Genomic DNA, 18,148 nt, shown 5'->3' with positions numbered 1-18,148 from the left:
AAGCTTTTGCAGTGTATGTACATTAAGATAAGTAGTTAATTAAGTATCAGAAAGAGAACATTGAGGAAAAATGGGAGCTTTTCTTCTTCTGCCAAAAGCATTTATGGGAGCTTTTCTACTCTCATTTATCAGCATATGCAGTCTTCTTCCACAGTCTGCAGTTGGGATCACCAGGCATTATAAGTTTGATGTATGTGTCAGTCACATTTCATCACCAGTTTGCTTTAGTTTGTAAATTTTTTTAAACATTGCTGCAAATTTTTTTATGGTAGATCAAATTGCAAAACGTGACGCGTCTCTGCCACACAAAGAACCTTGTATCAGTAAATGGCAAGTTCCCAGGACCTCGGATTGTAGCAAGGGAGGGTGACCGTCTACTTATTAAAGTTGTTAACCATGTCCCAAATAATATCTCCATCCACTGGTAAGTATCCATGCTTAACATCATGTACATTGGTTAGGAACTATTCTTTTTCTTGTTGTTTGAATTGATTATCTGTTTTATATGGACATCCCTTTTATGAATTCTCTGAAACAGGCATGGGATTCGTCAGCTTCGATCAGGGTGGGCTGATGGACCAGCTTATGTGACTCAATGTCCTATACAAACTGGGCAAAGCTATGTGTATAACTACACTATTGTTGGCCAAAGGGGAACTCTTTTCTGGCATGCTCACATTTCATGGCTAAGATCAACTGTTTATGGTCCCTTGATTATTCTTCCCAAGCGCGGCGTTCCTTACCCATTTCCGAAACCTCACAAGGAAGTTCCTATGATTTTTGGTATTCAAAAAGCTAGAACTCGAATTATCAACGACTGTATAGTTTATGTATAGAGGACATGAATAGCTAACATACATCAAAACTGATTTGCAGGAGAGTGGTTCAATCAAGATACTGAAGCAATTATTAACCAGGCACTCCAGACAGGTGGGGGTCCAAATGTATCTGATGCCTATACCATCAATGGGCTACCAGGACCATTGTATAACTGTTCTGCTAAAGGTATGATTTAATTACAAATGAAGCAAAATCATAAATGATACAAATTCTCCAATTCTTAATTTGATCTAATCTTGTGTGAATGGAAAATTGCAGATACATTCAAGCTGAAAGTGAATCCTGGTAAGACATACCTTCTTCGCTTAATCAACGCAGCACTCAACGATGAACTCTTCTTCAGCATAGCAAATCACACGTTAAAAGTTGTTGAAGTCGATGCTGTTTATGTCAAACCATTTGAAACCGAAACCATTTTAATTTCACCTGGACAAACCACAAATGTATTGCTCAATACCAAACCTCACTTCCCAAACGCTACCTTCTTAATGACTGCTAGACCATATGTGACAGGCCAAGGCACATTTGATAATTCGACAGTTGCTGGTATTCTGGAATATGGGTTCCCACTCAATGGAATTCACTCAAAAGATCTAACTCTCTTTAAACCAATTCTTCCTCCTCTAAACGACACCTCTTTCGCTACGAATTTCACTAAAAAACTTCGTAGCTTGGCAAACAAGGAATTCCCAGCAAATGTTCCCCAGAAAATCGATAGACGATTTTTCTTCACAGTTGGTCTAGGAACTAATCCTTGTAAGAAGAATAACACCTGCCAAGGACCTAATGGAACCATGTTTGCCGCCTCAGTTAACAATGTGTCATTTGCAATGCCAACAACAGCTTTGCTTCAAGCTCATTTCTTTGGACAATCAAAGGGTGTTTATACTCCTAATTTTCCTATAAGCCCAATTATTCCATTTAATTATACAGGGACTCCACCAAATAACACAATGGTTAGTAATGGAACAAAGTTGGTGGTACTGGATTTTAACACTAGTGTGGAGCTAGTAATGCAGGATACAAGCATACTTGGCGCAGAAAGTCACCCACTTCACCTCCATGGTTTTAATTTCTTTGTTGTTGGTCAAGGTTTTGGGAATTTTGATCCAAATAAGGACCCTGCAAAGTTCAACCTGGTTGATCCAGTTGAAAGAAACACCGTAGCAGTATCCCCTGGTGGTTGGGTAGCAATTCGATTTTTGGCAGACAATCCAGGTTCGTCGGTACAAAATACAGATTAATTGACACAATACAGAAATAAGATTAATATATATATGAGGAATATTTACAAGTTCTGCTAACTTATTGTGTATTGACAGGGGCATGGTTCATGCATTGTCACTTGGAAGTTCATACTAGTTGGGGTCTGAAGATGGCTTGGGTGGTCTTAGATGGAAAAGAACCCAGCCAGAAACTACTGCCTCCGCCGCATGATCTTCCCAAATGTTGATCATCACATGATTCTCTTCTTCTTGGCTTAAGTTCATTTTGATTCTCCGGCTTTTTATTTTTTATTTATTTTTTTGTTTTTCCAACTTACTTCGAGTAGTTGTTCTTGTAAGATGTGAGGGAAAAAAAGAGGGGATGATTTTTTTTTTCTTTCAAAGATTATTCTGTAAAGTTTATGCTAAAATATCTTAATAATACTGCCTAAAGGATTTTAATTTATTCTTCTGTTTTTCTTTCTTTGTATATATATATATATATATATGTATTATTAAAGTAGGTAAATTAAATTTCGATCATTTCTTGATTTGTGCGTATTATCCTTGCGCAACAGTTCTGTTCTGCAGGTCGAACTTTGAAGAGTTTACGATGACCTCTAACTCATTTAAAATATCGTGTATTGTAACATAATTCTTGAAGTGAATAGTTCTTTAACGATGCAATTACTCATTAAAGAAGATTATAGAGTTAATGCACATATTATCGTTATCCGTGCGATCAATCATTTATTAATATAAATTATCGGATCCACATTTAACATATTTAATACGAAAGAAATAAAATGCTGATTGATTGGCGAATACTGATTTTTTTATAAGATGAGTATTTACCTATATGCTTAAGTGCCGGAAGATCTCCAGCAGTTCATCGCCGATGATATTATGAGAGTTTCTTAATACGTACATGATGATTTTTTAGTTTTTTTTAATTTTTATATTTTTTTGTAATAAAAAAAAATAAGTAAATTAAAATCTCATTTTGTATATATAGCACATAATTAATTAATTATAGATATGCATTGATTCTAATTTTTTTAATTAAAATTTTAGCAATATTAAAAATTAATTTATTATATGCTCAATTATAGCTAAATATAGATTTAAAAAAATTAATTTCAATTATAAAAATACATCAGATTTATAGTTTAAAGTTACAGCACCGAGTTAAACTATACGGCGACGGATTTCAGCCCACTCTTCTTCATCCCATTACCAAAACCTAGACCCATCGCCATTATCCTCCATTCTCACCTCGCCCAAATCCCTCCGTCACTTAGCTTAGCAGTGGGAGGTAGACTTTGTTCCCTTTGTTTTTTTCTTTCTTCTCTAACGCGCAAAACCTAACATCTCTTTCTCCTCCCTCCGACGCTCTTGAATTCAAGGAAATAGCACCTTCTCATGGTCAACCTCCATTATCAGCTAGCTCCAGCTTGCCGTTAAGTACCACTGGATATCACTGCAATTCGCAGCCCCGCTTCATATTTTTCTTGGAGCAACCAAAGTTTCCACATACTCACGCTTCTCTCTTTCACCAATCTTGCATCGGAGCATCATCCTCTCGTGCCCAAGGTATCCTCTTATCCATTTGGCTCTGGTAGTTTTTTTTTTTGCATGTGGATTTTAATTTGTAATTTGTTGATGACATTTTTGCAGCTTTAAATTGTTTGCCTCTTCAAGTTTTGGCGATTTTAATTTGTTTGTTCTGCTTTTTTATGGTTTTGAGAATGACATATTATCGATAATGGACGGTGTACGAGGTTGTGGATATCGGAGTCTTTGATAGTATTAGATAGTCATTGAGGTTGATGTGGAAATTTGTTGTATAACCAATATCTGATCAAGTAAAATTTATAAATTGCCTCAATTTTGAATGTGGGTATTAAATATCTTATAAGATGATCAGAAGAAAAAAACCTTCATTGTTATTGCTGGGAAATGTGGTTCATTTTATATTTTCTCCTCTTATTATTATTACTATTACTTTCAAAACATTATTGTCATTAATACTAAAAAAAACTAATGTAATCCTTCAATGAAAATATTCAAGAGCTGCCAAAAGCTGAGGATATGGATCTTGAACGGAAAAACATCATGATGGGAAAATATAAGGAAGATAAGCAATCATATATAATGTTTAGTGACTTAATTGTGTGTTGTATAAGGTAAAAACGATCACTTTGATTAAAGATAAAAGTTTGCATAGGAAAGAGGGATTTTGGTTAAAGAAAAGTGCAGGTGATATGTCTAGAACTAGCTATGAGATCGTTGCTCGTGTTTGGAGCAATGATGATGATTGCAGAAGTTGGAAGTAGGAAGTAATGAATGATAAATAAACCAAATGTTATTAGAAGTATCATTTCTATGCTCACTCTCTGATTACAACCTACCTTCATGATCAAATGGTCATTAGAAAAGTTTTCTGTTGTGAGACTGAGGCCTTTTTGGGTTTTTCAACACCTCTGTTAACTCCATTCCCAAAGCTTGGTGTTTTGGGAAAACAAATGAAATATCAAGTGTGGACTTTGGTCCTTTCAGCATTCTTTCCATTGTATATTCAGTGCCTTCATCCATTGACCTTGTCTAAACTCTTGCAATTTTCTCCTAAAACTGAATTCAAGAAGAATCTGTCACGTTTTCAAGTTTTTCTTTTTTTATTTTTTATTTGAAATTAGAAATATGAATGGAAATCTGGAAAGTACAGATTCCAAAATATTCTTAAACATTATACAAAAATTTGACAATCTTTGATGAAATTTTGCCATGAATGTTTTAAATATCTTGGGGTCCCGCTAGGTGCAAAATACAAGGATAAAATGTCTTGGGAACCGGTGATTGAATTATTTGAAAGGTGACTTGCTGGGTGGAAGAGAAACTTCCTATCAAAAGGGGGCAGCTATATTCTATTGAAAAGCACCTTGGCCAGTCTTTCAATCTATTATCTATCGACCACTACAATACCAGTTAGTGTTGCCAAGAGGTTTGAAGTTTTGCAAAACAGATTTTTATGGGGGGATGTTGATGATTCTCGCATGTTTCACTTGGTAAAATGGGATGACATTAAAAAACCGGTTGATGTTGGTGGACTTGGAATTAGATCTATGGTCATGAATGAAGCGCTCCAAGGGAAGTGGCTTTGGAGATTCCTTGGGGAAGAGGATAGATTATAGAGGAAAATTCTTTGTTCAAGATGGGGTGATCCTATGACAAAAAGTCTAGATGGCAGGATTGGCACTCCTCATGGAAGAGGGCTATGGAGGAAAATATTAATGCAGTGGCCACAGTTTCAGCACTGTCTAAAGTGGAATCTGGGCAGAGGAAATAAGATTAAATTTTGGTTGGATATTTGGATTGGTGATGGGAACCTTATGGGGTGTTTTCCCTGGATCTACTCTATTGCTCAAAGAAAAAATATGACTGTTGAGGAAGCTTATAAAATCACTAATGGAGAAATTGTTTGGCAGATTGAGGTTACCAGGAATTTAAATGATTGGCAAATTTGTGAATATGAAGAACTTCTGAAGAGTATTGAGGCGCAGCAGGTGAAACCTGCAGCGATCAGGTAGTCTGGAAATGGGAAAAGAGACGGGAGTTTACTGTTTCCTCTTATTACAGATTCTTATGTAATTGGGATAGGAATTGTAGTTCTGATATCCCGGCTGTGCAAATCTGGAAAACAAAGGCTCCACCGCGTTTTGCTTACTTAGCTTGGGAGGTATCTCTTGAGAAAATTCTAACCATTGACAAACTCAGAAAAATAGGACAGATTCTGGTCAATGGGTGCTATGGTTGTTTACAAGCAGAAGAGACGTGCAATCATCTATTGTTGTGGTGTCCTATGGCTTATAGTGTATGGTGTATGGTGTATGGTGTATGGCCTCTTGGGGATTGATTGGGTGATGGCTGGGTCGGTTAGACAGGAAATTTGGTCTTGGGGTGGTTTGTATGTAAAGGACAACATTGTTAATCTAATTCCTTTGACTGTTTTCTGGACTATATAGAAAGAGAGGAATATTAGAGTTTTTGAGGATGTTGAGAGTAGGACATACAAGATAAAAGGATAGGTAGATTCATTATTTTGGGTCTATTTTGTAGGTCATGATATGATTAGTGATGAGAATTTTAGAAATGCTATAGATACGTTAACACTACTGTAAAGTTCTTGTAAATGGGCGGTACCCATTTTTTTGGTACCATGTTAATATATACTTCACTTTTTATTTCAAAAAAATCTTTTGCCATGAACGTTATTGTTCTCTGTCAGGGTCATTCTGCTGAAGTTATTATCATTTGATAGGGATGAACTAGTTGAGTAGTTGGTGAGATGATGAATTATTTTACTTAGGATTATGTGGTTAGATCTAGGCGTTGTATGATGCAACCTTAAATTTCCCATTCTTAATGATATTTCATTCCCTATGTAGGTCCTAATTAGCCAATTCTTTGTTTTTTGCTGAACAGGTCATACTTAGTTACATAAAATGGGAAGCAAAGGTCGAATTCCCCCTCCTCATTTGAGGCGTCCCCATCCAGGCCCTGGCATGGTACATCCTGATGCATTTGCTGCTGGAGTACGTCCAGCACTAGGTGCATTTTCTCCTTTTGATATGTTGCCTCCTCCAGAAGTTATGGAACAGAAGGTTGCTGCACAACATGTGGAGATGCAGAGACTTGCTACAGAAAACCAGCGACTTGCGTCTACTCATGGAACTTTGAGACAAGAACTTGCTGCAGCACAGCATGAATTGCAGGTATTGCATGCTCAGATAGGAGCAATGAAATCTGAAAGAGAGCAACAGATGAGGGGCCTCATGGATAAAATTTCGAAGATGGAAGCTGAACTAAAAGCAGCGGAGCCTGTCAAGTCCGAATTGCAGCAGGCGAGGACAGATGCCCAGAACCTGGTTGTGGCAAGGGAGGAACTTATGTCCAAAGTCCATCAATTAAGTCAGGATCTTCCAAGAGCTCGTGCAGATATCCAGCAGATGCCAGCTCTTATTTCAGAACTTGAGAACCTCAGACAGGAATATCAGCACTGCAGGTATTTGTTTTACCTTATCTATGTTTATTTTGTAATTACATGAAAAATACAAACTCAAAATGGATGGCAAAGTAAGTATAAATATCAATTCTAATGCTTGGACTTGTGAATTGAAGAGAGTGCGTTTTTTGGATTCTGGAAAATGATTTCCAAGAAATGTCTAGAAACATATTTGCATGTATTTATTATTTGCACTTTTGTAAATTTTGTTTTGGTTCAACCTTGTCATTGCTGTTTTTATTTATGTAGTGGTTTGTTCTGTACAAGTTCTGTCCTTGGTTACTCTTTCCTAAAGTTGCAATGAGGGAGTACTTGCTTTCTGCTGTTTTGATTGCATGTGGCATTCAAAATGATCTCTCATTTGTTGATAATGCAGAGCAACGTATGACTATGAGAAAAAATTTTACAATGACCATCTTGAGTCACTTCAGGCAATGGAAAAGAACTATATAACAATGGCAAGGGAAGTAGACAAGCTCCGGGCAGAGTTGATGAATGCTGCAAATGCTGATAGAAGAGCTGGTATTCTACTGCAATCCATAAGATTTCCTCTTTTTGAGCTCTTTGTTTCTTTTCACTTGTGGTGCCGATAGCTCATGTTCATGACCAAATGCAGGCGGGCACTACAATGATAATGAGGGTCCTGGGCATCCATCTGGACACAATGCTTATGAAGATGGTTACAGTGTTCCCCAGGTATGTCATCCGCCAAGTGATTTGTTTGGCTTGGTTTTGATTTCAATATATATCCTAATAACTTTTATATGGGTTAAGAAAATGGAGCGAAAGCCTGTCTCATTTTTTTTATATTAATCTATTTTTGCCTCTCAAGATACTCGAAAAACTTTTTTTCACTTGTACTGAAACATTTCTTCTGCTTATTGAAGATTGTAGATACTCTCATTTATTACTGACAAGTCAAAGTCTTGTGGGGCTGCTGGTGTACAGTTTTTGGATATTTGGAGCAAATTCGTGCTTGAATTTAAAAATGCTAGGATAGTAAAGTTCTACTCTCCATTTTGTGAATGGTCTTGGCATCTATATTTTTAACGGCCTTCAAAACTCAAAAATAGTCTTTAAGTTACAGGTTTGACATCTGTAGTAGGTAATATTCTTGTAGGTACAGAAATTGATGTCAAACTCTCTTCACATATGTTTTCTCAGCATGTAGTCAATGTTTACATGGAGTTATGGAAATTTATTATTTAAGATTTAACTTCACTTACATTTGGTATGATTTTTTTCCTAAGCTGTTGCTTGTGTTTGATATGGAGGTAGGCAAAATAAGGGACTTTGCCTACCCTATCCTAAGTTTGGAATCCAAAATTGATGGAATGGGATAATCCAGTACCTTGCTTAGATGCCCATCTCTTACTCACCTATAAGGAGTGAAAGCACTACTAAAGCAAGTAGTGCAAAATAATTTATGTGGTCTTATTTAAATGGAAAAATTATCAAAACAAGACTTAAGTTTATAATAAACTACATAAACAAGGTTGTGTTTTTTGGAAAGAGAGAAATTCAAGTTTATGATCTATGGACTTCTATTTATGGAATGTTGGGAATTAAATGGGTTATAACGGGGTCGGTTAAGGATGAATTGTGTGCTTGAGCTAGATTGTGTGAGAAGAAAAAATATTTAATGCTGATTCCATTTTCTCTAATGTGGGTTGTGTGGAAAGAGAGAAATTCAAGAGGTTTTGAGGGAATAGAAAATGATTTTAACAACATCAAGGATAGAGGGTTTCATCTTTTTGGTTCTTTATTCTTGGAACATGATATTCAGGATCTTGAGGATTTGGGGATGGTTTTAGATCATTTGATTGAGCTGTAACTGTTGTATATTGAGCGGTACCCCCTTAATCCCTTTGAAATGATATTTTTTTTTTTATTTCAAAAAAAAAAAACAAGGTTGTGTTTTTGGAAGTATAAAACCTTAATTTATCTGGGTCATAATTTCAACTTACATTACATAAACAAGCTTGCATGTAAAGATAGAAAATCATGATTTTTCTGATTCATTTTTTTTTGAGATAAAAAGTGTGAAGTATGATTTGTTCTGATTCATAATTTGAAGTTATGTTACAAAAGCATGAGATATAATATTCCCTTTGACTATTAGTTACGGTCAATAATTTTTTTATCATCAATAAAAATTGACAAAGAAATTTTCCGAATTACCCTTTCTGCTCCAATCTTTTTGATCATTGCTATCCTTCTACTACTCATCCTCTCTACTGTCCGCACATGGCCTGCACGGAGAGGATGTTGGCCGTGACCTATGCTGCTTCTTCCGCAATCCCAACGAATATTTGAATATCTTGAGCTGATTGTGGTTATTGATTTCTAGAGAATATCCTGAACCAGCTTGGGCTAATTTTCAGTACTAGCTGACATTAATAAGAAGTCCACTTTAGATATGCACCCAAAAATAAATTTATGTGAAATATCAATTAGGGCATCAAAAAATAGGGAAGAACTTTAATAAAGAACTATCTTTCTTGGCACCAATTAGTTAGAATGCAAACAGTCATCTAAAAATCTTTGTCAATCCAAACAACAATGGACTTGGGACAACTTTTCTACTCAACAATATGCTTAGGAAATTGACTTTGGAGATGGTAATAACCTATATGGCTGTTGTCTTAAAAAAAAAATATCCTATATGGCTGTAACCTCACTTGTGAGTGATGGTATACACTTGGACTTATCAAACTTTCGCAAATATGAGAAAACAGATCAAGAGGTAGCAAGAATCCTCAATAAGGTTATAAATCTAAACTTCAAAAACATCTAAAAGAAAAACTCATATTATTAGGTACATCGAGAAGATATATAATGTCTTATATTTTTTAAGGATTGGGAATGGCGAGGAGGAGGGAATGCAACAAGTTCAGTAAGATTTTTACCATCAGAAAGTCACCAACTTGAAAAGACTTATCAATAGAAGAATGAAAAGCTGGCCCTTGGGTGTAGTTAAACATGTGAGAGGTTTATGAGGGAATGATAGGGATAGTGTCAAAAGTTGTAGCAGGTTGGGCCCTAATAAACTTGAGATCACTAAGAAAACAGCTTGGTGATAAGACAACTGACAATATGTTCATTATCTGAGTAAACATCATCACCTGAGTAGGACTAACAATTTGTGTAATAACACTAGGACAAGGAACGACTAGATTACATGCCTGAGAGTATGAGAAGCCTTGCTCATGGCTCTGATATGAAAGAAAATAAAGAGAAAGAAGGGGGAGAGTCGGCTGAGAGAGAGAGAGATAAGATTCACTTAAGATAAATTCATTTTCGATGCTTTATTAACAGAAATCATGACTATATAGGCTACAATGGCGGAGGGCTGGAGGTTGCAACGGCTTGAACAGCAGGCGGGCAAGGGTCCCAATATTCACTTGTTTTCTGTTTCATTTTTTACTGAACCCTAACCCTAGTTGCATGATGTTACAATGGAAAAGACTCTTCTATCCCTGCACAATTTGTCTCTTTTGCCCTTGTAAAACCTTTTCCCTTTTTATCCTTTCTTCTATAATAAACCTTAAGTGGTTTGTTTACAGAGAGCCAACAAGTTTAGCTGTAAAAATGGAGGAAGAAATTGGTTTATGATTGGAGTATACTCGTTGATGTAAGATAAATTAGGTTTAGGTTGCTTGCTTAGATATTTGAAAATTTTATGGATACTAAGTTAACCTAAAAAACTAGGAGTTACATCTATTTAGAAATTATAGTTCATGTACATTCTCTATCAGTCTTCTTGAAAGATGACACTCAAGGAGTATTAAGAAATTGGAAAGATGATACTCAATCGAGCTAGATAATTAACGCATCTACACTATTAGATAATTGCCTCAACTTTAATAAATTCTCTAAAAGGCAATTTTAATAGTGGTTAAGGAGCTATTTTGTCTTTGACTTCTCTCTTCCAAGTCGCCCCATAAGAGTCTACTCTGAATTGCTTCCAATCTCTTGGCAACGCCTCACTGGGATAGTCAAAAGGAACATATAATAAATGGGGAAGCTGGCCAACTTACTTTAATTGAATCAGCCGCCTGCCTTGGATAATAAATTTCTCTTCTACCCTGCCAGTCTCCTCTCGAGTCTTGCCACCACATGGTCCCCTGTTCTCACCTCTTTGTAGTTTGCTCCCAAAGGCATCCCTAGATATTTAATCAGCAACTCAACCCTCTACCATATTTTATTTCAAAAAAATTTTGTTTCATAATGTCCCATTGAATAATAAGTGGATCCCCTAAGTGATCTATGTTTTGCCTGACAGATTGCCAATGCTTTTAGCTGAACCGACAAGACATTCTAAGTTAGACATGTCATACCAATGAAAATCATTTTCTAGGGTATCTAACCAACCCAAGAAATAATGTCTAATCCACCATCACATAAAGGAAGATCAACCTTAACCCTCTTACTGATGTCTTGGTGATCTCCATGAGCACGCCTGGTAGGTTGGGATGAAAGCCGGACATTCCTACTAGGGATTCTACCATGATAGTCTTCCTTCAGGGCACGTCAAATGGATCATATCTCAACCATCATTTTCAAGAAGATTCCTTCCCTGTGAGATCAGGGTAAGGTGCCTAAAAGTTACCTAGAATTGACTCCAGAGGAAGTTCATTATTTCCTAGGAACAGGAGTAGGAAGAATACCTTGTGCAGACTCTTATGAAGAGGATGATCAGGTTGCCTAATGCACCTAGGAAATAACGCACTTCCTCTTGAGTCAATTCTAGATAACTTCTAGGCACCTTAGCCTGATCTCAAAAGGAAGGAATCTTCTTGAAAATAATACCTTGTGCACACTCTTATGAACATTTGAGGATGATCAGGTTGCCTAATGGAACGTAGGCTGTTTTTCTTCAACGCGTTGTTGCAACTGTTTAATGATTTGAGCTATTTGTAGCTCTAACTTAGTGTTTCTAGGTTTTTTTATGACTAGGAGAAGTGGAAGCAGTACAATCTGGGATGGAGTTTAGGATAGGGAAAAAAATAGATCCAACGAATTAATTGATGCTTGACCGACAAATGCAAATCAAAGTGAAAATTAGTACCTCATGAGGAAAAATTCAGTCTCTGCAACAAATTTTTCTTAGGTCGATGCAAATGGCTTGTCTTGGCTGGGCTCAGATGGATCAATGGCTCACCTAGCTCAGGTTCACTTGCAGACATCAGTATATGCAACTCACAGGTGGCTTCACTAACTTTTATGACCTAAGCTTCTGGAGAATGAAGATCTGTGACTCTTTTGTCCTGACTGTGGTGTCAAACAATGCTGTCTTCTTTTCCGTTAAATATGCTAAATATAATGAAAGGGAAGAGGGAAAGGAATGGCAACGGAATTCCAACGGAATCACAACGGAATTATTGTCATGTTGAACAGGAAAAAAATGTACTGGGGTGAAGCCTGTCTTCTTCTTTTCCATGCATTTTTCTTTCAAAGTTTGTTTACTGCTTGGCGAAGTGTTTTTTGTACCATCTCGTAAATGATGATGTCAATGATGAAAAAATATATTATGGAAGGGGTAGAAAGTTGCTTATAATTGGAATATCTTGTTGCAGGTAAAGTATATTAGGTTAAACAATAATGCTTTTGAATTCTTTTGGTACAGAAAAGTTTTTGGACAAAGGGGCCTCTTGACAATATCTTGTTCTTTTTGAGGAAGACCCCTTTGCCCGTATCTGAGGGGAAATATCATCAGCATGCTTTTATCTGGTGTGACAAAATATTCATTCTTTACTTTTGTTACAGGGGCATGGCCCTCTCTCTGCTGCCATTGCTGCTGCTGCTGTAGCAAATGCAGGTGCCGGTGCCACCTATGTCGGATCTCAATCTGGACCCACTGCTGTAAGGGCTGTTTATGATGTACCTAGAGGAGGCTATGATCAGTCGAAGCTAACTGGATATGATGCACAGAGGGGTGCCAATAATGATAATATTCAGAGAGGACCTGGTTACGATATGCAGAGAGGATCCAGTTATGACATGCAGAGGGGTTCTGGCTATGATGCACCAGCCAGGAGTGCTGCTGGGCCGCATGGACAATTGGCACACCACAACAATGTGCCGTATGGGTCTGCAACGCCGCCTTCCCGTGCTGGAACTGGATATGAGGCACCACCAAGAGTCGGAAATCCTGTTCGAAGATGAATATGAATTGTTACATCGACATCAGAAACAATGTAGCTTTATCTCCCGCATAAATCTGGTCAAAAATATTTTTCAGTTCATATACGATTCCTTTCTCATGCTTAGGGGAGATGCAGCCATCTTGTAAAGCATCTGTCCGAGCAGTTTGTTACCCGTCTTGGGGGATAGAAATCTACGAAGATTCTTTAGGTATCTTTCTCCTAGGTATTTGCTGTTATTTGCCTTAACTCTTACAATCTTGTATTATTTGGCAGAAATTTTTAGGCTGTTGGCAATGATGAAAGGTGCTGGCGATGAGCATCTATCGAACTGGGGTTTACCAGTTCACTGTCTTTAACGCAAGGTTTTGACCCTCGCACGTTAGTAGGAAAAACGCTTAAAAGGATACGTTTGGGGCAAATGAACTATTTTTACGAACTTTTTTTTAAAAAAATTATATTTAGTTCGACTGTAAGATGATTGAAATTATTTTCAAAGAGTACAATTTTAAGTTAAAAAATGAGCCGTAGCTAGCTTTATATCCAGGTGGTCTTTCATATGAGCTAGCACCTTTCTTTGATTGCTCCAAATAAAGGGATTGCCAATAGTCCAGATCCATAAGTCCCAAATGACTGGCAACATCATTGAATTTCACCGAGAGCTGGAAGTATGTGGCCGGATTTTGTTTCTTTCTACTGAGTTTATGACCATATTAAAATCCCCCACCACTAACCACGGTCAGAGCATTGGTCCCCAAGCTTAGGGAGTTAAGATAGGAAAACATGTTTCTGTGAACGATACGGCGGGTCCCTACACTCCAATAGAGACTCCAGATGATGGTTTGGAGAACCATGCAAGAACTATAAAAAAATTATATCATATGTCTGGAAATACTGTATCTTTCTAATGATTGCAGTTCTATGACAAGAGGTTGCTCTATGATGAAGTTATAAAGAGAATTAACTGATTGATTAATGAAAAAATTATGTAGAAACACAAAAGATAAACCGATCAAGTGAAGGAATTTAGTCTCGACCCAGACAAGAATGTAGAAGAGGTATTGAGGGAGAAAAATCAAAGAGAAGAGTTCCAGAGAAAGTTGAGCTAGGGTTAATGGAGAATAGAGAAGAAAAAAAAAAAAAAAAAAAAAAGATTATTAAAAATAATTATTTGAAGCTAAATAATAAAGTTGAAATGACATTTTTGCCATTCAGCCGATCTCGTTTTTCTCCTCAAGCGGCTGGAATCACCTCCTGCATTTTTCCACTTCTTCAGGTTGGTTTCCGGTGCTCTTGAGGTTTTATTCAGTGGACGTGATAAATTATTTTCCCGTATCTGATCCAAACCTGTTCGTCTGCTCCAAATCATACTTCTCTTCAACAGCCGTCGCGAGGTTTTCTAAATTTTCTCTTGTATTCTTCTTTTGCTTGATTTTATTTAAACTTATTGTTAGCGATTATCTCTCTGTTTCTGCCTTTGATTTAATGAGATTATCTGGTATATGCTATGAATATCTTACGATTCTCTGCTTTCTTTCCCCCCTTTTTTTTTGTATTCGATGAATTTCCTGGCCAGTTATTGTTTTTGTGTATGAATTTTATTGTTCTATCATTCAGCTTTCTTCATTTTTTGTCGTTAACGAATTTTCTATTATCTTCGCGAAACAGTTTCTCCAATTTTATCGTTTATTTGGGACTAACTTACTGTGGAAATTGTACTGCCATTATCTCCTCTCTTCTTTACTTTGCTGCCCTGCCATTGAACTTTTTCTTCATCGCCACCACGAACACCGGTTTGAGCAACTACCCCGGAACTTGGGATCAAACTCACAGTTCCAATGCCACTTCAACGCCAGCAACACCCAGGGCCACTAGTTTTGTTTTGTTTTTTTTTCTTTCATCTATTTTTAGTTTGATCTAATTCTTTCCGTCATCCTCCGCTCCAAGTTAACAAGGCAACAAGAACACAGATAAAGGAAGGAAAAAGCGACTTCCTTCCTCTCTCTCTCTCTCTCTCTCTCTCTCTCTCTCTCTCTCTCTCTCTCTCTCTCTCTCTCTCTAGAGTAGAGATGAAAACTCAATGTTCTTTATTGAAATTTCTTTCTGTAAGCCACTTCTATTCAGCTATTATTATCCCAGACCCAGTTAGGATTTTTGCTTCTTTCAAATTTCTCCAAAAGTTAGATAATATTAATTCCATTATTCTCTGTTCTTTCATTTTCTACTGCAACCAAACAGTTGATTCTGTCATTTCTTTTTTGGTCCTTAGTTTCTTTACAGTTTAGTTCCTCATACTTCTTGCAGTTAGCTGGTGTTTGCTTTACTCTAAGGTTTTGCATAATTTGTACTTGAAATTTGAAATTTTCGATTGCTGTTTACATGCGAAGACCTGTGGTACCCTGCTCATGTTGTTGATATTGTGCAGATAATCTTGTAAGTTTGTTAAGCTCAGTAGTGAAGGACATGGCAAGGTCGTTGTCGAACATACTCTTGAAGGGAATATCAAGTCTACCAGCTGCCCGTTCTGGTAGAATTGTAAGAATCAAGAACTTTTAACTCCTTAACAATTGATTATACGGTCAGATTATCGCAGGATGCAAGAGAATAGTTTTGCTTATCAAGAGAGAATAATTTTGCTTATCAAGTACTTCTAGCTCTTTTAACATGGCAAGATAAGGGCAGTTATCAAGCAAAGTACTAAGACAGGATAGGCAAAAATGATTTTTTTTTTTTCGCTATTTCAGTTGTTTGACTGTGTAGATTCAGTTGGTTTTAACATCAATAAGAATTTGGGAGAACATATTTTAGTTATTGTTGGCAACATATTCTATCCTATCAAAGATATACAAAATTAGCAGGAAGTTTATGCTTATATTTCCATTTGTGTGAGTTTAACAAAAAAGAGGATCAAAGTTTGGGTTGAGAGCTCTCCGAGGTGACGGCTTGCTTATGGGATCAACTCAGTATTAAAATTTTTATAAATCATAAAAATAGAAGCAATAATGATACATCATAGTTTGTTTTGAACCTACTGGCAGGTATCTGGAGCATTATATCAAAATGGAATAAGATATTCTACTTCTGAGACCAATGATCCTGACATGCATGAAGACTTTAGACCCACCAATAAGATTAATAATTCAGCTGTGTCCTTGAAGGATGTAGTGGAGCAGGTGGAGTTATCTTCTGTCTCTTTTTTTGTTATGCAGATAAGCCTATTATGAATGTTTGACCATACCTTATTATTTATAAAAGGGCATTTTTTCACTTGTAATCCATGTTTAATGATAGTGATTTTCTTCTGGATAGGATGTTAAAGAAAATCCTGTTATGATTTACATGAAAGGAGTGCCCGAATTTCCTCAATGTGGATTCAGCTCTCTGGCAGTAAGAGTGTTGAAACAATATAGTAAGCTTTCATAGTTTGTAACTTGAATTAATCCATTGTGTAGTTGAATTTTGTGGATGTTCATGCACAGACGTAAGAAGAGAAGGATTGTGTGTGTTTGCGTGCATGCATGCAAGAGTCCTTTATTGTGTCCGTATGTGCATGCTGCAGGTTTATATATGTTCTTAGTAATTCCAATTATTTGATTCTACAGTTGATTTTATGTCTATGAGAGATAGAGACGGCTTCCTTGTGTGTGAGAATTAATCCATTTTATGTATCATATTTGTATGGTGAATTAATTTCCTGGGGGCTGGATGGGAGGAAGGGAGGAAGAGAATGCATACACCGAGCCGTTTCTATAAATATATACACACACAAAAAGTTGTAGGCTTTTAACTTTTCCTATCTAATGCGTCCATTGGTTATGGTATTTCTCTCATTTTGGCTGTGATCTCTGCAGGTGTGCCTTTAAATGCTAGAAATATCCTGGAAGATCCCGAGCTGAAAGGTGCTGTAAAAGCCTTCAGGTAAAAGAGCTTAGATATTTTTTCTATTCACAAGTGAAGATACTCCTGTCATGATGACTTGACACCACTAGAAAAGGTAAAAGAACGGAAAAGAGAACTGCTGTGTGGAGTTAAAACAATTTTTTAAAAGCCTTTAATCTGTCAAGAATCTGAATCTTGTTCTTTTCCATTCCTCTTGTATCTTCAGTCTTGTTTAAAATCGGGTATCGAATGTGTCATATACAGATCAGTAAACATATTGAATATAATGATCATATTCATCCCGTATCATTCGACTGCCAGAAAGAATTGTTTTTTAAGGATTTTTGTATCTGTCTTCTAGTAAATTAGTTTGATAATTATCATCTTAAGTTTCACCTGCTTGTTTCTGAACTTGTGCACGTCTTCTATGCAGCCACTGGCCTACATTTCCTCAGATTTTTATCAAGGGAGACTTCGTTGGAGGTTCAGATATAATCCTCAACATGCATCAGGTAGTTTTCTTGTAAATAGAAAAAAACAAAAAAAACAAAAAAACAAAAAAACAAAGAAAAAACAACCGGTCATTTTCTTCTTATTTGGAGCTGCTTTTTGGACTACCCTAATACAATGAGTTGCCTTGTAGACCGGTGAACTGAAGGAGAAGCTCAAAGATATCAGTGCCAGCCAGAAGTCTGAATGAGAAATGGTTGACCATGAAGAATGGTTTAGCTGTTAGAGCCTTTCTGTTTCCTTTGGTTGTTATTACTGCAAAAGAAGGGGAGATTTATTTTGTATTGAGGTTCAAATGACAAGTTTTGTGGAGAGATAGACATTTAGTTATCATAAATAAATGTCAACTTTTTTATTTCCATATGTTGAGAGTCGTCTGCTTTTTGTTTTGATTCTTGTAGTTGTCAAAAGAATTGTTGAAACAATTCTTGGAGTGATCATTGCTTCTTTAATTCTGTCAAGAACTACTATAGAATTTAGGGATTAGTATTGCTACTTACCAACAG

The 18,148-nt window shown here is 36.6% G+C and overlaps 3 protein-coding genes across 4 annotated transcripts; all 3 read left to right on the top strand.

Annotated features, from left to right (window-relative positions):
- On the top strand, positions 1-2,511 carry LOC110825872 (laccase-17-like). The gene is made up of 6 exons (XM_022056397.2): positions 1-190; positions 273-424; positions 539-783; positions 877-1,005; positions 1,099-2,058; positions 2,163-2,511. The coding sequence occupies exons 1-6, from the start codon at positions 71-73 to the stop codon at positions 2,291-2,293; spliced, it is 1,737 nt and encodes a 578-aa protein (XP_021912089.1). The 5' UTR covers positions 1-70; the 3' UTR covers positions 2,294-2,511.
- A 711-nt stretch (positions 2,512-3,222) lies between these two features.
- LOC110825875 (sarcolemmal membrane-associated protein) lies at positions 3,223-13,612 on the top strand. The gene is made up of 5 exons (XM_088221056.1): positions 3,223-3,638; positions 6,528-7,107; positions 7,484-7,629; positions 7,724-7,803; positions 12,877-13,612. Exons 2-5 carry the CDS (start codon positions 6,548-6,550, stop codon positions 13,273-13,275), a joined length of 1,185 nt encoding a protein of 394 aa, XP_088077182.1. The 5' UTR covers positions 3,223-3,638; positions 6,528-6,547; the 3' UTR covers positions 13,276-13,612.
- A 699-nt stretch (positions 13,613-14,311) lies between these two features.
- Positions 14,312-18,003, top strand: GRX4 (glutaredoxin 4). Of its 2 annotated transcripts, none has more exons than XM_088221057.1 (7): positions 14,312-14,666; positions 15,679-15,788; positions 16,292-16,426; positions 16,563-16,662; positions 17,105-17,171; positions 17,566-17,644; positions 17,776-18,003. In XM_088221057.1, exons 2-7 carry the CDS (start codon positions 15,717-15,719, stop codon positions 17,830-17,832), a joined length of 510 nt encoding a protein of 169 aa, XP_088077183.1. In that variant the 5' UTR covers positions 14,312-14,666; positions 15,679-15,716; the 3' UTR covers positions 17,833-18,003. The 2 variants fall into 2 exon arrangements, with proteins under 2 accessions (XP_088077183.1, XP_021906362.2); XM_022050670.2 differs by having other exon boundaries at positions 14,382-14,647.
- The last annotated feature ends 145 nt before the right edge of the window (positions 18,004-18,148 follow it).

Source organism: Carica papaya, chromosome 5, assembly GCF_054855325.1.
Source record: "Carica papaya isolate Zhongbai chromosome 5, ASM5485532v1, whole genome shotgun sequence".
Lineage (NCBI taxonomy): Eukaryota > Viridiplantae > Streptophyta > Magnoliopsida > Brassicales > Caricaceae > Carica > Carica papaya.
This window is presented reverse-complemented; position numbering and strand designations above follow the sequence as displayed.